This window comes from Corvus moneduloides, chromosome 5 (assembly GCF_009650955.1).
Source record: "Corvus moneduloides isolate bCorMon1 chromosome 5, bCorMon1.pri, whole genome shotgun sequence".
Taxonomy (NCBI): Eukaryota; Metazoa; Chordata; class Aves; order Passeriformes; family Corvidae; genus Corvus; species Corvus moneduloides.
Genome location: NC_045480.1, coordinates 50169112 through 50188378, shown reverse-complemented (window position 1 = coordinate 50188378; position 19267 = coordinate 50169112). Strand labels below are relative to the sequence as shown.

General features: G+C 38.4%; 1 protein-coding gene across 4 annotated transcripts in view; it reads right to left on the bottom strand.

Annotated features, from left to right (window-relative positions):
• The window catches only part of FNIP2 (folliculin interacting protein 2), a 50756-nt gene that overhangs the window by 16195 nt on the left and 15294 nt on the right, over positions 1–19267 (bottom strand). The window contains exons 1-13 of one of the 4 annotated variants that reach the window (XM_032108533.1): positions 17222–17754; positions 12105–12231; positions 9979–10110; positions 8802–8902; positions 8648–8719; positions 7947–8047; positions 7681–7770; positions 6503–6574; positions 5765–5894; positions 2170–2371; positions 1509–1597; positions 511–657; positions 201–370 (exon numbers count right to left, since the gene is read on the bottom strand). In XM_032108533.1, coding sequence (XP_031964424.1) covers positions 201–370; positions 511–657; positions 1509–1597; positions 2170–2371; positions 5765–5894; positions 6503–6574; positions 7681–7770; positions 7947–8047; positions 8648–8719; positions 8802–8902; positions 9979–10110; positions 12105–12231; positions 17222–17403 — 1615 coding nt within the window. In that variant the 5' untranslated portion in view covers positions 17404–17754. Of the gene's footprint in view, positions 1–200; positions 371–510; positions 658–1508; positions 1598–2169; positions 2372–5764; positions 5895–6502; positions 6575–7680; positions 7771–7946; positions 8048–8647; positions 8720–8801; positions 8903–9978; positions 10111–12104; positions 12232–17221; positions 17755–19267 lie in introns of those variants that run through there. The other 3 variants (XM_032108536.1, XM_032108534.1, XM_032108535.1) reach the window with 3 other exon arrangements.

Genomic DNA, 19267 nt, shown 5'->3' with positions numbered 1-19267 from the left:
AACAGAGGATGTCAACAAGTAACAAGAAGAATAAAAAGCAGGATATGCAAAGAGGCTTCCAAATGCTGATTAACCAGGCAAAAGACACCTATTGGTAGCTGCCAATGTGACCTGGATCACAAGTAGCTCTTATCTAAAAGGAGTGGATGCACAAAGCTGCTTGTTATAGAAAAATCTGAAGCTTTCCAAATCATACTGACCCAGCTGTGCCCACAGAGGGTTATATGGGTGAGATTTTGCCAGCATGTTCACAGACTGGGATGTGCGCTTCTCAGAGAAGGCCTTGATGGGAGGATGGTCAACTGGCATCACTGTTGGGACCCAAGCCAGGTGATATGTCAGCACTGCAGTCAACAAAGCAGCAAAGAACCTAGAGAAAAAAAAAAGTAGAAAAAGTATGTCCAAAGTAACACCAGCAAAAAAACATCCCTTTAAATGCTTTAACATATGCACATGCACAGGGAAGCACACAAGCTTTTTCTTAAGAAAAAGGGAGTGGGGGAAGCTTACTGATTTTTGTTGATCTGTTCTATCAGAAATGTAAATTCTTTAAGAAAACGCTGGCATAGCTGATTCTTTTCCAGGGTGCTGGACATCATGTTAAGCCACACAGGCTCTGCAATCCTTGGAACAGAATATAGGTTCCAGATGGTAACTCTGCTCAAAGAAAATTCCCAAAATGTAAGTGTTAACATGCATATTTCAATTCGGCAAATAAATACAAGTAGCCCCTTTCCTCTTCTGTTGTCCACATTTTAATTTGTTTCTCATACGATCTAGGAGACTAAACAAACTGGAAGAGTTTTTACTCTTCCATTAATTACTAGTGGCCAGAACACTAGTCTGTTTAATTCATACTATCAGAAACCTAGTGTCTTCATATGAATTACTTATTTGGGCTTCCCTTTCTTGCATTCCCATGCGAATTTTATTCAGAGAAACCGTTCATAAAGAAATCTGAGGGGAAAAAGAACCCATTCTATTCATTGCACGGATTCAATTCCACATTCCAGATATCACAGAAACTCCATTCCACTAAAGCCTTCTCTCTCTCCTGGGCTGACTTTCTCAGCCTTTCATCATTCCTTCCTCTCTTAAGTATGGAAAAGAGAGCTTTTTACTGCAACTTTCTTGCCAGTTACATTTTTCAGTATCTATGGCTAGGAGTAGACAACTCATCTGCCTGAGTACATCAATCCACCCAACCATATAGGCATCAGCAGGAGCCAGCTCTTGATGAGATGTTTAGACTTTAAGTGACAATCCCAGGAACACGTGAGTGCAACAGAACTACTTTCATTCTCATTTGGAAAATGGCTGAGCTGGTTTTGATGAAGTTTTCTGAAAACATTTACCCAATACCCAATGCAGAAAATTCATACACACTAACTTCAAGACTGTCTAAAATACAAGACCTTACATTCAGTTGCTTATAACTGAAAGTGACAAATATCTTTCAAGGGGCATGAAAAGCGCTCTCCTTGTAATTCAGAATTCCATCAACTCACCTGAATTCTCCCAGGGCATCCATGACACGGCTGATATAAACCTGCACTCTCTGGCTGGATTCTGCTATTTTTCTACATGAGATCATGGCCTTGATTAAGAGTTAAAGACACAAAACAGCTGCTTAAAGGATTCACATTCTTCATCTTTTTAAGCTTCATTAACATGTCAAAATAGCTAACATTTAGTCCCAGTCCTATACAGCCACTCAGGACAGCAGTAAATGCCAGCCTCCCTCCACCTCATAGGAGACCAATCCCTAATACTGGACAACAGGGGAGATGAGAACACTTCTGAGAGTAAAAAGACAGCAAGAAATATTTTGTCTCTCTCTTTTAGACACTGCATGAAAGGATAGAGTACCGTCATTTCCACAGCCTCTAGGGAAGTCAAGAAAACCTCATAGTGAAATATGGCAAGAAGGAAAGAAAAACCACACATAGCATAAAACTCTCCATTCTAATTCTGTCTAGAAAAGAAACTGCACCTCTTTCAGCAAATGCTGAGTTTCTACACTGGGCTCAAGCTCAAGACTGGATGTGTAAGGAGGGAGGCAAGCTTGAAACCACGCACCTTCTCCCACTCTTCATCTATCAGATTCTAGAATACCTCATTCTGATTGACATTTATTTTTCCACATTATGCCAAATTAGTATTCTGTACCTTTTCTATTGCATATTTCAGCTTGTTCATGTGAGACTCAAAAAGAGGAAAGTGAGAGAAAAAGAAATCCTGGAAGTTTCTCTGTGCTTCTTCTTTTTCAGGCAGAGAAAAGATTATGCTGATTGCAATTTTTTTCCTCCGAACCATTGCAGGATTGGAGCTGCAGCTTTCATCAGCCATACTAAACATTTCTTCAGTGGACCTGTAAGACAGATTTGTTAGGACAGTTACTTATATATTGAGAGATAATTCAGCTTCTGTCCATAGCTCTCTGTATAGTGGAAAGTAATTAATTTGTAGGGCTCCTTTGACAGCCTACATAAGGCTTTGCTGTCACATGTTTCTAAACAGAGGATACCTGACATTTTGATGGATAAATCCTATCCTTGTTCAAATAGGAAAAAGACAATCCCCAGACAGGCCTGGTGTGAACACTTTCCTCTGAAACAGAACTATTAGATTTGATCCTGGATTTATCTTTGAGGGAGATGAAGAAAAGGGAACAGATATACATCACACAACATCATAACCAAAAAAGGTTAAAGGTAACTTTGGGGCTGTGAACTGCATCCAGCACTCAAGCTCCTCTCTAGGTGCTCAACAGCACATCTATGATGCTCTTGAATCTGGACTGTTGCTCATGAGGGAAGTTGGGAAATGTATACTCTATACTACCTATATAGCTCCACCATACAAAATAAACACTTTCTATTTTAACTGAAGACAAAATGTCACCACTTAGTAATTCCTGTGAAAACACAAACTTAATGCCTACAAATACATGTTTGCCCAGCTCAAAGTTGTGAAGACTTCTGCTCAGAAAGGTTTGTTTCCTGCTTAAAACCATAAAAAAAATACCAGAAAGAAAAAACCCACCCACCCAGTGGCTATCTTACAACCATTATTATTTCCCCAAGTTCTGTTTATTTCCTTGATAGCTATGCCACATTTCCTTCAACTATTATGTTCCTTCTCAATATTACACATGGGTTGCTACTAGGACCAATAATGCTCAGTGTTTTGATTATCAGCCTGGCCTGTGGATCAAAACACACCTTCACGAAGTTTGCAGATAATGTCAGATGGGGAAAAAAATGGTCAGTCAAGGGGAAGGCACTGTCCAGAGAGGCTGTGGAATCTCCATCCTTGGAGATTTTCAAGGTTTAATCAGAGAAGTTCCATAGCCACCTGCTGTAAATTCCAAGCTAGTGCTTTGCACAGGCAACTGATTTGGATGATATCCACAAGTCTCAGCCCAGCATAAGTTTTACTGTGATTATACAAAAAGCTGGCAATTCCCTCACCCTGTTCTTCTATAAATATTAGCCTAGTGGTGCTAGATATTGATACTGCTGGGTTTACAAAATTACTATTTTTTCCCTTGCTTAAAGCATCTTGATCAATTTAATGAAAAAACATATTATATATATCATTTATATACATAAGTAAAACAGTATGGACAAAATGTCTGTTGTAAGGAACTTCAACTGAATAATGGGTTTTAATCGACTGAGAAATTTAGGGGAAAAGGGTAAAAAAGACAAGAAACCATGGAGACATTCTGAGCAGCAGCTCATCTGGAAATAGCTTGGTTTTGGAGTTTCTTTGTAAGGTAACACTGCAATATCAGTGAGTGGTAATTAAAAGTTTGAAGTCTTTTCATATCAGAGTTATGTTGAAATGGAGTCTGTAGTATTTATAGAACACTATGAAGCAATTAACAAAAGGAAAGACTCAGGGCTAAGCATCCATTCTAAGTCCATTCTAAAAATAAGTGGTTTACAGTTTAATTGGTTTGGCAAAGTTAAATATACAAAAATTTCTCATCACAGAGGTATGAGTCCATGAACACAGGATAAAACACACAATAAAACCAGCTTGTGGGAAAACAGAGTTCAAGACAAAAACATAACCTCATTTGAACTTCAGAAGCTTGCATGCAGAGACAGAAATTCCCAAGGAAATCAGGAAAGGATGGTCAGTCAGCATCTAAGAAACATCACAAGCTTTTGTACTGCTTCCCAGGAACAGAAATTGAAGAATCTAGGTCTGAGAGAGAAGCCTTTTCAACAAAACTGCTAATCTAGCTTGCTTGCCAATCGACTATGTGGAGTTCCAACTAGACATCTTAATTTCTTTGAGCTATTGGCCTTTTAAAACATCAGTCACAGAGACTGTAGAATCTTGGCTGTACAAACTGGGGTGCAAACTCTGTGGCATTGAAGTGTTCAACCAGAAGCCCAGTGTTCCTCTAGCAAGTAACCAGAAAACAAGTATCTGAAGAGGCTTTTTGGCTTAGAAAGAATCCCAGCTCAAGAATAGCTCTAGACAGTGAAAATAATGATGTTCTGTTTCCAGTATCCTTCCCCAGCACAGGTTCTCCAGTGTGGAAAAAAAACCAAAACAAACCTACTCCCTACAGTGAATAAGCAGCCCAAAGAGGCTACTTTTCTCTAAACAATTTGTAACTTTCAGAAAACTTCGCAGAAATTTGTATTTGGAAATTTTGGCTACTTCTTAAACTGGGGTGAAATGGTCTTATTTACCCTAGATGTTTTAATCTTTTTTTACAAGGGCTGCTCTCAGCCTTATTTCTTTAGGAAACTAGACTAAAAATTACTTCAGTTTACTCAAAGCAACTAGTTTATTCTAAACTGCAAGTGTGATTTAGAAGGCATGACTGCTACATTAGTACTGTGGCACGATTCTTCATGTTAAAAATGATTCACTAAGAATATCTAGAAAAAAGATGCAAGTATTGGTTGACACTAGGGAAAGAAGTCTTTTCAAAAGAGGCTTAATTTTTATTTTTTACTGAATACATATTTTAACTGGCAGCTTTTATGCTTCTCTTAACTGAAAAAGGAGAGGTCAAATAGCATGAATTTCTTTTAGGTCTCCACTAATTCCATGCTGTCTCTAGGTACAGGTGGATGAGTGCAGAGAGAGGATAATCAAGAACCATTTGCTATTTTGCAAATGACAAGGGAAGAATTTGCTTATTAGCTATGAAAAGTCTTCTGCATTCCATGCTTTGTTATGCCACCGAGCTACAAAAGCTAATAAAATTCCAAAACAGAAGCCAAGCTTTTTGATCACAGCTTTTTTTTCTTCCTGTTTTGGCAGAAGTCACATCAGGAACATCCTGTACCAGCCAAGAGAGTCGTCATGGACTATTACTCCAAAATTTCACTAACTGCTCACTAGTCAGACTTCATAGTAGTATAAAGTAATTATGGGAGCAGTGCTGTTACAGTTACTTTCATCTCAACAGGATGCTCTGCTCCTTCAGAAACAGTTTAGTTTGTTTTTCAGAACATGGCTTCATACACGGCCTATACATTCACACCATATTAATATACAGCCTAAGTATTCAATAAAAATAATTATATTTCAAATTGGGCTTTGAAGTTCACGTTCAACCAAAACTTAATCTTTCTTTATATTGGCAATCTCATGCAACACGCACAAAAGATAGACTGAGTCGAGAACATTTAATAGCAGGATTTGTACTTCTAAAGAAAAGAGGCTTAAGCTCTGTTTAGCTTAAATGACTGCCAAACAGTGGTTGTAAGAAGAAAGGTGCTGCACTCACCACCTTGGAATAATTCCATTCTCTAAACTGGTTGTCTGACTTCGGAGCCAGCGACGTTGGTAGCTGCTAGAAGATGAGGATGAAGAGCTTGGAGATGGAAAAGGAGTAACCAGAAGACTGCTCAGAGATGCTATGACGAAAGCAAGAAACCCCACATACAATGAATCACAAAGAGTGCTGGTTAAATATTTTTCTTCTTATCCTAACAACAATTTCTCACAAATATTGCTCTTGCTTGCTGATATTTTTCCCACTTGCAACAGGAGAGAAAATTATTTTAAATAAATCTTGCTGCTTGAGGACATTCATTTGTTATAAAGTAAGAGATTGTCCCTAATAGAACATACTAAAATTTATCTTATTCTCATTAAAAGTGTTCTCTCCCAAGAGTTGTTGCCCTCCCATTACAATAGACAGGACTACTTCTGGTCTTCTGACATCATTTTCCTATTCAGTGTAAAAAAAATTTCTCTTCATTTGCTCTAGTAAAGGCTCCAACCAGTTCTTCCTCCAAATTATAAACTGGTTAAGAACCCAGAACATGGTGGCTGTAAATAAAGAATGTAATGACAAATATTCTTGCATTAAGGCTTGGGGCAAATGCAGAGGGCAAACCACCTAGCAGATAAAAACAATTATGGATTTACAGGTCATGAGGTGTCTATATTTCAGGTGAATCACTGCACCAAGGACTTGTAACAATTATAAAAGCAGGCAAACAAGATAGACAGCAGATACCTGACCGAGCAATGCCGCTGTCTCTGTCCTCATTTTGTCCTCTGCTAGGCATATCAACAGGTGTGCTGTGTGCTAAAACAAACAGACCAGATCAATAGAAAATATTACATAATTCATCATACTACGTGTCAGCATTAAAAAAAATGTTTAAGTTTCAAGGTCGTACACCAAAAAAATTACATCCCGTCCTGTTGCCCAAAATCAGCAGGATAGTGTGAAGAGAGGTGGCAGCAAACAGTAGCCTATGCTGAGCATAACATTACTAGAGGAAGGTTATTCACCCCAATGGCAATGTAAAAACATCTCTAAGGAGCTTAAGAATATGAACACAGTCTGCATTATCAGAAATCAGATATGCTTTGAAAGTGAGGGCTTCTGGTACCCTCATCTGTCAACTCTTGATATACTTGGAGTGTGCAAGATTGTCATTTAACACAGGTAAAGATCATAATGAAATAGTCAAACACAAGGTCCATTAAAAGCTTCTGTTTCACTTGCCAAGCAAAGATTTACTGTCCCCAAAGCCTCACAGTAAGAAACATTCAGCCTATGTCACGTTACATTGAAGTGTTAGTAGTGCAGAGTCACTCAAATTGTAGAGCATGCAAGATTTGCAAAGGTTGTGAAGAAACTGCATCGTATTTCAGTTCACATTTTTGCAATTAACAGAAGTAATCAGGCCTAAGATCTACCCACCTGCATGGATCATCACTCTGCCTGTAAAAGGAGACTTTATGCAGCTTAAAGTTTTGAGAATTAAAGAAATTGATATTGCTAAAGAAAAAAACCCCTTAAAGCCCCCCAGACTTAGATCAAGAATTTTGAATGTCCCTCAAATTAAAATGTAGCAAGGGATAAGAAAAAGCTGTACACCAGCAAGACACCTGCAATGTTAGCAAGAAACCAGCAATAAGCCAGGAAACATAAGTCCTCTAAGAAACATAAGGGCTAATTCACCTTTAAAAGCACTGCATAAAAATATCTTTAAAATTAAACACAGTAACTTAGCCATTTTGTCAGACAACATATTTTTAAGTATATGCCAGATACACCTGTTGCCACTATTTTAGCCCTCTGTTTCTAGAGACTAATTATGCATGTCCTGCAAAGATTCAGAAGGAGCTGGATTTGTGTGTGCATATGGATGGGTCACACTGTGGCTGGCATTCCACACAAACCTGCAAAGAAAGAAGCACTGCGGATGAGCCGGAGGGGACCTCCTTCAGACACACCCTGCAGCAGTTTGCTGCTACACAGCTGTAACACACCTAGGAAACAAAAGCAACGTAGAGAAAATGGAAAAAAAGGGGAAAAAAAAAAAAAGGTAAAAAAAATTCGAAAAAGCAAAAAACCCAAGGAGGTGGTGTACTGGGAAAAAAAGCCAAAACTGAATGAACAGATGGCCTTGTGTTGTCAGAAAAACATAGAACCTGGAAATATTTACCTAAATTACTTCCACTGCGACAGGTTCCCAAACCATTCTGATTCGAGCTCAGCTTTCCCAGGCTGGGATCTTGGTTGATGTATTCAAAGCTATCTTGCAAGCTAAAATAGGAGGAAAAGCCATTGTTCCTTAAGAATATGATCAATAGGCATTAATATTAGCTTGAGAATTAGGTTCATTTTATAAAAAAGAAGGCTGAACATTAACTTTACAACCAAATTCAAGAACAAGTACGTTTCTGAAACTGGAAGGAAACAGGCGTTTGTTTTTTATATTTGAATTATTGGAAGCTTCTATATGTCACATTTGGGATTCAGTTTATTCATATTTGCCCATTTTGTGGAGGAGGTAAAACAGAACAGCATATTTGTTGAAGGAAAAAGAAGTGGGATACAGGGACAAAGTATTCTCAACATATTGCTTCCTCACCTTTCTGACAGCAGGAAGAGATGGAGGCTTTGATTGTCCAAAGCACCTAACCTCTGAACTTTATTGCTTGTCCTGGACAAGTTAAAAAATAGAAATTTGGAATTTTTTCTTTTCCTTTTAATTAAAAACATGGCTGGTATAACTAGCATCTCTTAAGAGAATTCTTCACAGCTGCCTTCCTGATTTTCTACTAGAACTACAAAAGGAGAAAGAAAGACAACTGCACTGGATGGGAAAGGAAAAAAATTATATATAAAAAACCATGTTCTTACTTATTGTTGCTTCCACTGAAGCTTCCTACCCTGGCTGAGAAGACTTTACTTATCATCAGCTGTGGGGGAGAGCTGAAAGGATAAACAGTCATTTCAGTGAGTCATCAATTCCAAGTGCCTGACAAGACAGTGCATCACAGAAAAGGACACTCACCGTATGTAGTGAATTTTCAAGGTGGAGCCTTTGTAACTCATTGCCACTGAGCCAAACATCATTTCTCCCAGCATATTGACATCAGAGGCTGGTCTGGTGTACTACACAGACAAGAACATGGGAACAGCAAAGTCAAAAATAACTTGGCATACTATTTCAACTTAACATAGTGCCACAGTGATGCATTTGGAACGGAGAATACAAAGAAGTTCATCTTTTCCGTGCAGAGTAAGATCAGTGTGCACTCAGTGGGGGTTTAACACTGTGAGTGTAGCAAGTACAGCAGGAAGAAATCCTGCATTTTGCTCACTAGATGAGCAGTGCTACCCTTGTTCCAGGGGGACTTCCAAGGGCGAGAAAGAGAAAAAAAGATCCACTGCATTTCCAAAGAAATAGTCATGTCCAGCAACATTTTCATGTAACAGTGTTTGATAAAAGCTGCAAACGTTAACAGGACCTGGATTCTGTGGTCTGGATCCCCAAAAAATAAACTGCCTTCCTTATTCAAATACATAAATTCAACTTTCCTGCCCTTGTAGAAAGCTTCCTGGAAACAGTTTTTTATTGGAAAATAGTTTGTGATTATACTTAGACATGCAGTCCTCAGACCAGTTGCTTATTTTGTTTCAAAGACTGAACATCAATAGTAAATACAAAGAGAAGTTTGTTAATTCTGAAGAAAATCACCTTCCAGTTAAATATAATTATTTTCTTTTTCCACCTTAATCTATCCATGCTTCAAATTTCATTTTTCTAGGTGAAATGCTAACGCTTTTACTGAGGAAGAGCCAGAGTACCTAAAAATGTAATGTTATAGTGAGACAGACAGAAGGGACTCTTAATATAACATGTTCAACAGCTTCTTCAGAACTGACCTGAACCATAAATAGACAAGAACAGAGAACAGGATAGTGCTTCTTACAACCCTCTTATGACAAAATGCTATTAGATATATTTCACAACTCCTTGAAAGAAAGGACCCAGATAGACCAAAAGGTTAAGATGCACCCACAAACGCTCTTATTCGACAACCCTTTAAGGATAGTTATCTCAAGGTTCAGATTAAGCTATAATGTAACAGAAGCCGAAGTCATTCAATGCGTCTAGGTGAAGGCTTTTATAAACTAACTTCTTCAGTAAAATGGATAAATAAAAGCAACAAAGTAACAGATATTACCTGATACTTCGGTATCTGTTCTTTGATATTTTGCATACAGCTGATGGAGGGACTGGGGGAAGAAACGTTGCTCCCATTGGTTGCTTGGCAGTTCTTGGCAGAAGTCTTTACAGAAGCCTCGTCTGCCATTTTCTATGTCAAAACAGAACAATGTGATAAAAACCATTGAAGTAAATATAAGAACTCCCATCTCTAAACATATAATGGCAAGAATTTTCTTAAACTACAGGAAAGCAACAGAAATAAAGAATACTCTTATTTGGTTAAAAAGTATGTATCAGTTTAAAAATTTTTTTTTGAATGCCAGCATTGGAGCAGGTGGAAAACTACTCTCATATTTACACTGTCAGATAGGTTTTCATAGTATCACATAGAAACAGAGTAATTAGTCAGTTTCACAGGAAGATCATTCCCAATTGTTATGAATTACTCTTTGTAATATTTGCCAAAATTTATGTAAACAAAATCTGAGGTTATGGGTTTCTTACAAACCAATTCCTGTAACCATTTGCAAAATTAATCACTCAAATTGCATGTAACTCTTGCTCCCCAAATGATTAACAGATTTCTAAAACAGAAGAACAGCCAGCACAAACAAGGGATGAATAATCCATCATTTGGCATTAACAGGTTAAAGACATACAGTGTATTTCAATATTCAATGTGAATAAGCTTTACTATATTTCAGAGAAATGCACAGTATTTACACATGCTTTCTTGACTTTAATTTAAACAGGACTGAGTTTGAAAGTAATTTTGCCCTAATTTAAAATGAATCAAGTTTTAGTTTTGCTGTTTGATAACAGCCAAACACTCAAAATCATTTTTAACATCTCTGTGTTTGCATGGCATTCAAAGTGCTTTGGCTGTTTTAAAAGGGTACTTAGATTAGTGTCTGGCTAGAAAACAGATTACAGCCTGTATCATGTGTTATGAGGGAGGTTATAATCTGTTTTATGTCAGTATTGCATAAAGAGTTTCTGATAGGACATTTTGTAGTTAACTTTTAGCTAAAGTATTAAAGCAAGTGGAATAATTTGAGTATTTAAATGAAGCCAGAAATGTAGTTTTTGCTAAGATGCTGTTTGTTTTAAAACAACTTTAAGATACAAAGTAATGACCTTGATTTTGGGAGGGAGGTGGGGGGAAGAGGGGAAGCAAGATTAACAACCAATCTGACCCATTTACGCTCTTAAGTAGATGATCAGACATCAGCTGATGATGCTCATCAGTCTTACTGATTCAGCACAATGGCATATTTACAGTGTGACTGAAATAGAGATTGTTGCTTTTGAAGCAACTTTGTAAGTAATTTCTACAAGTTGACTTCTTATATGGCTTATACAGGTATATATACAGATCTGCAATAAACCATGCTAGTCTAATAAGATGAAGCTGCTGGTTCTAAAAAAACTTCAGAACAAACAAAAATTTGAAATAATTCAATGTAGAAGAGAAACAGAGAGGCAGTAGAAAAAACCAAGCAAAACTACCACAAGCCAGAAAACACTACTGGTTTACTATTCTTAAAGTGACCTAAGCAAGCTGAAAGCTTTACTCCCCAATTTGTGTGCTCGGAGAGAAGCAAAAAGAACTTGCATCTTGACAGCATCTGCTCTTGCTTCTATGTGTCATCAAACTTACATGGCCATATATATTGCCATGCGTCACGCTTACACAATACAACATGGTTAGCCAGTGAAGTTGTTTTAATTCACATAAAGACAACAACTTTACTAATCCAAATACCAACAGGAAAAAAAGCACCTTTAGACACATGGTAGACGTCACTGGAACAAAGGGATTGCACAGCTAGTGCTAACAACAAAAAGCAAACCCAGTCAAACATCAGAAAGGTTCAAGAAATACTCAGTCTAAAGGGAAATAGATTTCTTTGCCTGAAAGTACATCTCGTCTAAGCTATTAAGTTTGAATACCATACTTATATTATAAATACCAAATAGCAGATATGTTCATAGGCTTTTTGTAATCTAACACATACTTGTTGCAGCTATCACAGTGAAAGATCACAAAATTAAGAAGTTGACACTGTCCTATTAAAATAACTACTTTTGGAAAGGAAAACAAAAGAGCAGTAGGACAACAGCAAAATTAACATTTCATACCTGAACCACAGCTTCATCAATTTTGCGGACTGCTTTGGAATCAAATAAGACCTGTCTGCCTCTCCTCTCACAGTCTTGGTAAACTATCAGGCGGATTTCATTCAAGTCAAACTCTGAAGAGGACCAGCTACGGAGTAGAAACACGAGATGTTAAAATAGTGTGTTTACTTTGCAGGTTCATTTAAGTGAAGAAACAGGTATTAGGCAAATACATCTTTTACTTAGCATTTACAGAATCCAGAGTGCAAATCACATAGCTCCGAGCAAAAAAGGAACTCTAAAGGAGTGTCTAAGCTCACTGTCACTGACAAAGGCAGGCACAGCCACACCAATTTTCATCCAATATTTTTCCAAAATTTTCCAGAAAGAGAACACAAAACTTTGTCTCAGCTCATCTGCTCCAGGCCTTAAAAACTCTTATTCTCTTCTCTGTACACAGCCCGGATCATCATTATTGTAAGGTAAGCATGCTATTTGATGCAATACTCCCAGTGGCAATAAAACAATGGATTACCATCCTCTCTACTACAGCTTTTCAAAGGCACAAGGCTTACACCCTCTCTCATCCCTCTCTAAACAACACAAACCTAATTCCTGGCAATGTAAGTTAAGATATTCCCAAAGTTTAAGTCTTGCAACTGATAGATAAAGTTTATATTGTTCCATTCTTTTTCCCCAATTCTGAGACATTTCAGGGTTTACAGAGCAGCTATCAATTACTGAGACTTGATCTCCAACTACAATGAAAATAATTTAGTACATTTAGCAAGATACCATTGAAATTCAACCTGAAGCAAAACAATTCTCTCAAGCCAGAATCTGCCCATTCTCCAGAGATACAATACAGCACTTGACCTGCCTCACTGCACTACCACAGGGGCTGAGGAGCCAAACTGAGCATCACAGCAATGACAAGAAACCTCACTTCCTAATTCCAAAGGGAGTCAGTCAGTCTACACATCAGAGCATGGAGATTTGCTAGGTCTCAGCTTCAGCTACAGAAAACGCGTTTCAGGTTATGTAGCTGACAAATTGAAATCAATGGAAAAAAACCTACTACTGCATAAAGCAGTGCCACAGAACACTGATGCTCAGTCACATTGCCCCAGCCCTGACCTAGATGGTCTGCACCTGGGGGTGAGAGTACAACTGTTATTAATACTTGTTGGTTTAACAAATTGCATAACAGACTTCAGTCAAGGCCATACTGGTCTTCCACCCAAAAGGAGGTTTCATTTAGGAATTTCCCCAAACTGTGCCTTACAGAAATGAAAGGTAGAGCACAGAGAAGAGCATAAAACCCCTACACAGAAAAAAGACTAGAATTTATCAAGCTATTTCTTTCATTCCATGCTCTGTCAACATCCATAAATCAATAGTGAGGTAAACACTATCAAATCCTGCTAGAATCAGAATAACTGCTTTAGGAGTATACTTGCAGACTTGTGAATTTCAAATAATTTTAAGTAAAGCCAGCTTAATTTCTTCTTTGTGCTCTATGTAGCTAAAAAAAAATAAGCCTAAATAGGCATCTTTTTCAAATCCAAAAGACCTCAATCTGGAAGGTTTTATTCTATTTTTAAACATCTTAGGACAGAATGAGCCAGAAACCTATCTTCACTGTAAGGTATTCTGATACAAGTATGCTGTATGTACATAATATGCAAGGTTCCCCATCATGGAACGATGCTAAAGGCTGTTTTGCCATCCACAGTGAGGAAACTTCTTGATGTGTATGTAACATGTTTCCTCCAGAACTGCCAGGAGTGCCAGGCAGATTTCTTTTCAACTCTTCCCTTTCAAAGGCAGTCACAGCATTACGTTAAACCTGCATGAGACCAGACCTGATATCATTGTTGATAGTTGCCCAACAAAGATCCTACACACCTCGCATGCACAGAGAGCTGCAACTACACCATCTGTTTAAGAAGTCTGTTACGAGTTTCTCAGCCCACTGCCTGTGCAATGCTATTACAAAATCCAGTTATACATAATGCAAGAGAAGTCAGAGCCATCAATACACTTCATCCTAGTCTGCCACATGAATCTGATACTCTTCAGTATCAGATATCCCAGTACCTCTTCAGTTACACAGCTACCTATTTACTCTTACACTTTCTTCAACAGACAACCTCAAGTAACGATGCTGTTTTCTTTAAAAGGCTGCAGGTCTTTCCTTCCTTTAACAACAAAGAAAAGGTACATCTCTATGGCTTTAGCTTAAATTCTATGCCAGAGCAAAGCCTTATTTACCTCCATGACTGGCACAGCAGCATCCCTACTTCAGACCACAGGCCTGCAAGTCTAAACTGAGAAAGATTCATTTCAGACACAGACTGAGCCAATCTAGCCCTGCACCTGCCCACTGATGCAAGGCTGCACGCAGGCTGGGTTGTGTGAATTCAGGTTTCCTTATGAACAAATGAACTCCCTCATTATGCACTAAAGCAAACATCATGTTGTTCATGCAGTGCTGGCTTCTGTATAAGCCATGAACTGGATTTTATGTTAAAGTAGAAGCCAATTTAACAGCGTTTTCCACACAACATGCTAGAACTAAAGATTGCTGCAATCTGTCAGAACTACAAACAGATTCTCTAGTACCAGACAGCAACAAGCTAAGAAATAACATAAAATCTATCATACAGAGCTTTATGTGACTAGCAAACCAAATCTAGATAAGTTATTTCAGATAATGCTTCTTATAGTTCTAACCAAACATCAAACTTACATTTTAATCATGCCACTGCTTACAGATGCAGTTCCTGTAGCAGTCCTACCCATTGCAGAAGAGATCCTCATTTGATAACATCAAGCATATCTATAGGCAATTTACACAGGCATCAAGTCCATGTAGTCCCACTACTTTCACATGGAATCCAGCAGCAGGCCCAAGACTAGTCAGATGACTGAGATGTTTATGTCTGTCACAAAAGCTGATGAGCACTGCTTACAGTACTTCCACCCTTTACTGTTTAACCAAGGTTATATAACATAGATCCCCTAAAACAGGGACAGTGAGAGCATTCAATCATCTCCTAAAAAGAATGTTGAAGAATACAGACAGTACACAGACTCATTGGTCAGCTCTGTTTTCACATGTGTAAAAACCAAAACCCTAAAATGTTTCTTCCTTATCTCTGTATCAGCTTCTTGCTTATTTAGCAATGCCAGGTCCTGCATATTCTTAAAAATTAGCTGAATTAATTAAATTAATATGAGCTTGTGTATATGTTCACATTTCAGGTTAAATGTGGCTATTCTGACTGAACATGTTTTCTTATTTAACCACAAAAGTAAGAGCTCCACATATCCTTTCACCCCTTTCTGTAACTACGTGACCCTTCCTGTTACTTGTGTCTGCTTTGGTAATTGTTGGACCCTTCTGTAAACTGAATTCGCTGCAGCAACAGAAATCTGTCCAAGCACATGAAAGTGGATCAGAAACGTGTCTGGAAAAGGAAGAAGGAGAAGGCAGTGGAACCTCCACCTCTTGGTGGCAGCATGAGTTACACTAACTCAGTTTGTCCATGAAACTACATAACTTTAGGAAAGGGCACAAAGAAAACGTTCCCGATACATTCCAAATAAGTATTGAGGCTAGTTAGAATGTTAATTGAGTTTTCTTGTTCCCCAGTCAGTTGTCTGTCTGCTTAGTGAGCTAACTGACTCCCTATGGGAAGCCAGTTCCAAAAGGACTTGAAAGGCCAAGGCCAGAACAAGGGGAAAAAGGACAAGAGCATGATGCCAGAAATCAAAGGAAGAAGTGGCTCCTTCAACATCATCAATCTGTTTGAGCAGGTCAGCTTACCTAGCCTCACCTTCAGACTGTATCTTTACTGTACACGGAAGATGCTAGAACTACTAAACACTATCTTCAAGTCAAAATAAATAAACCAAATCAAGCTGTCTGTGTTCATAGGACAGTAGAACCAGGTCTACTAGAGAAACTAAAATGTTAAGGAATTTTTTTTATTTTTTGAAAGAAAGCCACAAGTTTGGAACAGCTTACAGATATCCTGAAATGTTTTGTCCCCAGAGAAGCTTAAGCTTTATTTTCTCCTACACTTGCATATAAGCTACTTTCCTTTGGCTTGTTCAACATTTCTTCAATTGCAGTTATGAGACATGGAGGCAAGGAGATCTCTCTTACTTAGGGGAAAGAAGACTTACTTGTTTCTGGAAATAAGTCACAAAAATTTAGCCTCATTCTGCCCTGAATACTTTCAGTTAATATAGATCTCCAAACGCCGATCTTTACAAAGAAAGCTTTTGCCTCACCTTTATAATTATCAGCATGCATGCAGTAACTGAAGAGTGACCTATTCAGTTATATTCAAAAACTACTTGAGTTGACCGTAAACTTGTTTTTGAAAGTGACTAACCACTCACTACTTCAGTGCAACATCTACAGGCTAGAGAACCAAACAGGCTGAAGCATCTCTATATATCTATATTTTCCTGCTTCTTAGATCAGCAATCCTGAATGTAGAATACCAATTCTAACACCCTTCGGTGCTAGAACTTGGGAAAAGCCACCCTGAAACGTATTTTCAACACGGTTACATAGCTGTAAAGAGTCAGACATCGGAGACACGCTGGCACATGTCTGAAAAGGACAACACAAAAGTCAAATAAACACTACTCTCACTTCAGATTACTTTGATGTAATGTTCCAACTAGAGATAATTTACAAGTAAAGCAGAGGGTTCCCCTCTCCATTCTTCCCCCGCTTCACAGCATTCTCTCCTGTCTGCTCCTTGACCCACTAACACAGGAGGTGGCAAAAAAAGTAAAAGAGGGGAAACTAATTAGGAAACTAGAAAGAGAAGGTAAGATCATTTAACCTTAATTGAAAAGAAAGGCAATTACCCTTTATGCCTCAGTTTGCATATACATAAATCTTACACATCAGAGTCAAGAATGTAGGTTCAGTTTCAAACAGGAAAGACTTTCTAGAGTTTCAGTCAGCACCATCATCAAGAATAAGCTTCTAACAGAACTTTTTCAACCATTTACAAAATAGCCTTTCAGGCACATGATTATAAATCTAGTGTTAAATAAAAATGTCCCTTTTTTGTCAAAAATCATGTACATCAAAAAAGTTACATGCATACCTGTTTTGCAGCAGTCTAGTCACTTTGTTCGCACAGCTGACACTTTGGTCTCTCAAAGACTTTCTAATTCTTTCATCCAATTTGGTACAAGAGAGATTATTTCCAAGTGGTACATCGTTGTTTCTTGCTCTTTCTACTTGTCCCCCAGTGCCATTTGTAGTTTTTGGTGTACCCCCACACATTTTCTTAGCTACAAATCCTCTTGGTAAAGCTCCCTCAAAGAAACTAAATACCTGCTGAAGAGAAACAGCCTCAAGCAGGTTTCTTCGCTATCGATCAACCATTAACAATGGTAATTTACCATCAGCTTCCTTTGCTATAAAGGCAGACAGTCTGCTGAATTTCCAGCTGGGGGAAAAAAAGGCAACGCAATCTTCATATATTCTATAAGCCATTAATACAAAAAGACAGCTGTAGCTAATGTACTCCTGCCATTATTCCAGACAGAACAGACATGACTTTCAGGTTTCAGAAGCCATTGTAGACTTGCTCTTGCTGCTGTCAGAGGTTTTCCTACCAAGCCTGGCGCAAAGCTGTAGCAGATACAACAGCTAATATTGACTTTAGCTATGTTTGTTTCCTGGTATGTGATTTAGGTAGCTGGCAATTATGTAGTCACAAGACTGAACCATATGGCCTCTTTAAAAAAAAAAAAAAGAAAGCATAGTTGCTTTTGCAGTGACTCGCCCTTAGTTGCAAGGTTGTTCTAACACTGGCTACAACACCCTGTTAATGGCTCTCATGTGAGCAAGTGTCATCTGACAACCCCTAGCAACCTCATATAGCTTAGAAGCAAGTAAGAATCTGTCATCATTGCCATATGGTTATCGATTTAAAAAACCCAACCACCAACACCAAGAAACACACTAGATATTCTGCACTGTAATGCTTTTACTTCTAAGGACAAATACTGCTTATACTCGGACAAGAACTTGACACTACTACTTTGAAAAGCTTTTCTTAAAAAGTATGAAGGAAAACAGTGAGAAAAGGTTTGCTGCAGACTTCAAGTTGCTTGATGAGAATTTATAGTCATGTGCCTCTTAAAATAATTCAATGGCAATACTGATGACAAAAATATCTAATAAAATACTCCTGTTACCAAGTTAAGTTTTTGAACAGAACAAAGGAATCAGATCACAGAACACAGAATATCATCGAGCCCAACTCCTGGAGCATCCCCAAGAGTCACACATGTGCCCCAGAGTGTTGTCCAAACACTTCTTGAACTCTGTCAGGCTGGTGCTGTGACCACTTTTCTGGGGAGCTGTTCCAGTGCCCAAACACCCTCTGGGTGAAGAACTTTTTTCTAATACGCAACCTACACCTCCCCTGGCACAACTTCAGACCATTCCCTTGGGTCCTGTGACTGATCACCACAGAGCAGAGATCAGTGCCTACCCCTCCTCTTCTCCTCATGAGGAAGCTGTAGACTGCAATGAGGTCTCCTCTCAGTCTCCTCTTCTCCAGGCTCAACAAACCAAGTGGCCTCAGACATTACTCATACGGCTTCTCCCCAAGGCCCTTCCCCATCTTTGTTGTCCTCCTTCTTGTATTGCAGTGACCAAAGCCACACACAGGATGTTCCATTAGGCTCTGGTAATTCTACTGCAGAACAAAGTTCTCTTCCCCATCTTTGCTTTAAAAAAAGTTATCCACACATATCTGCTCATAATTCACATCTCACATGAGCTTTGAATAGGCTTTCTCCCCATCAGTAAAATTTTAGACATTTTATAAGATGACAGCCCTACTGCAATTTCCCTTCCAGGTTAAAAAGGGAAAATAACTTCGTTAATGGTCAACCAGAAATACAGCAGTAGAGTTAGAAAACACAGCAAGATTTCAAAACCTAGTGCTACGTGCTACCTGCTAAATAGCACAGCACCCTTAAAATGGTTTTGTAATCTCAGTTAACCCCAACCTCTAAACACTGGACAGAAGTGAAGCAAAAAAATAGAGCAAGGTTAGGTTGAACAACTTGCTCTGTTGCTGAGGGAAACACATAGTAGTAAAAAAACCAGCTCTGCTTCAATCACCAGAGAA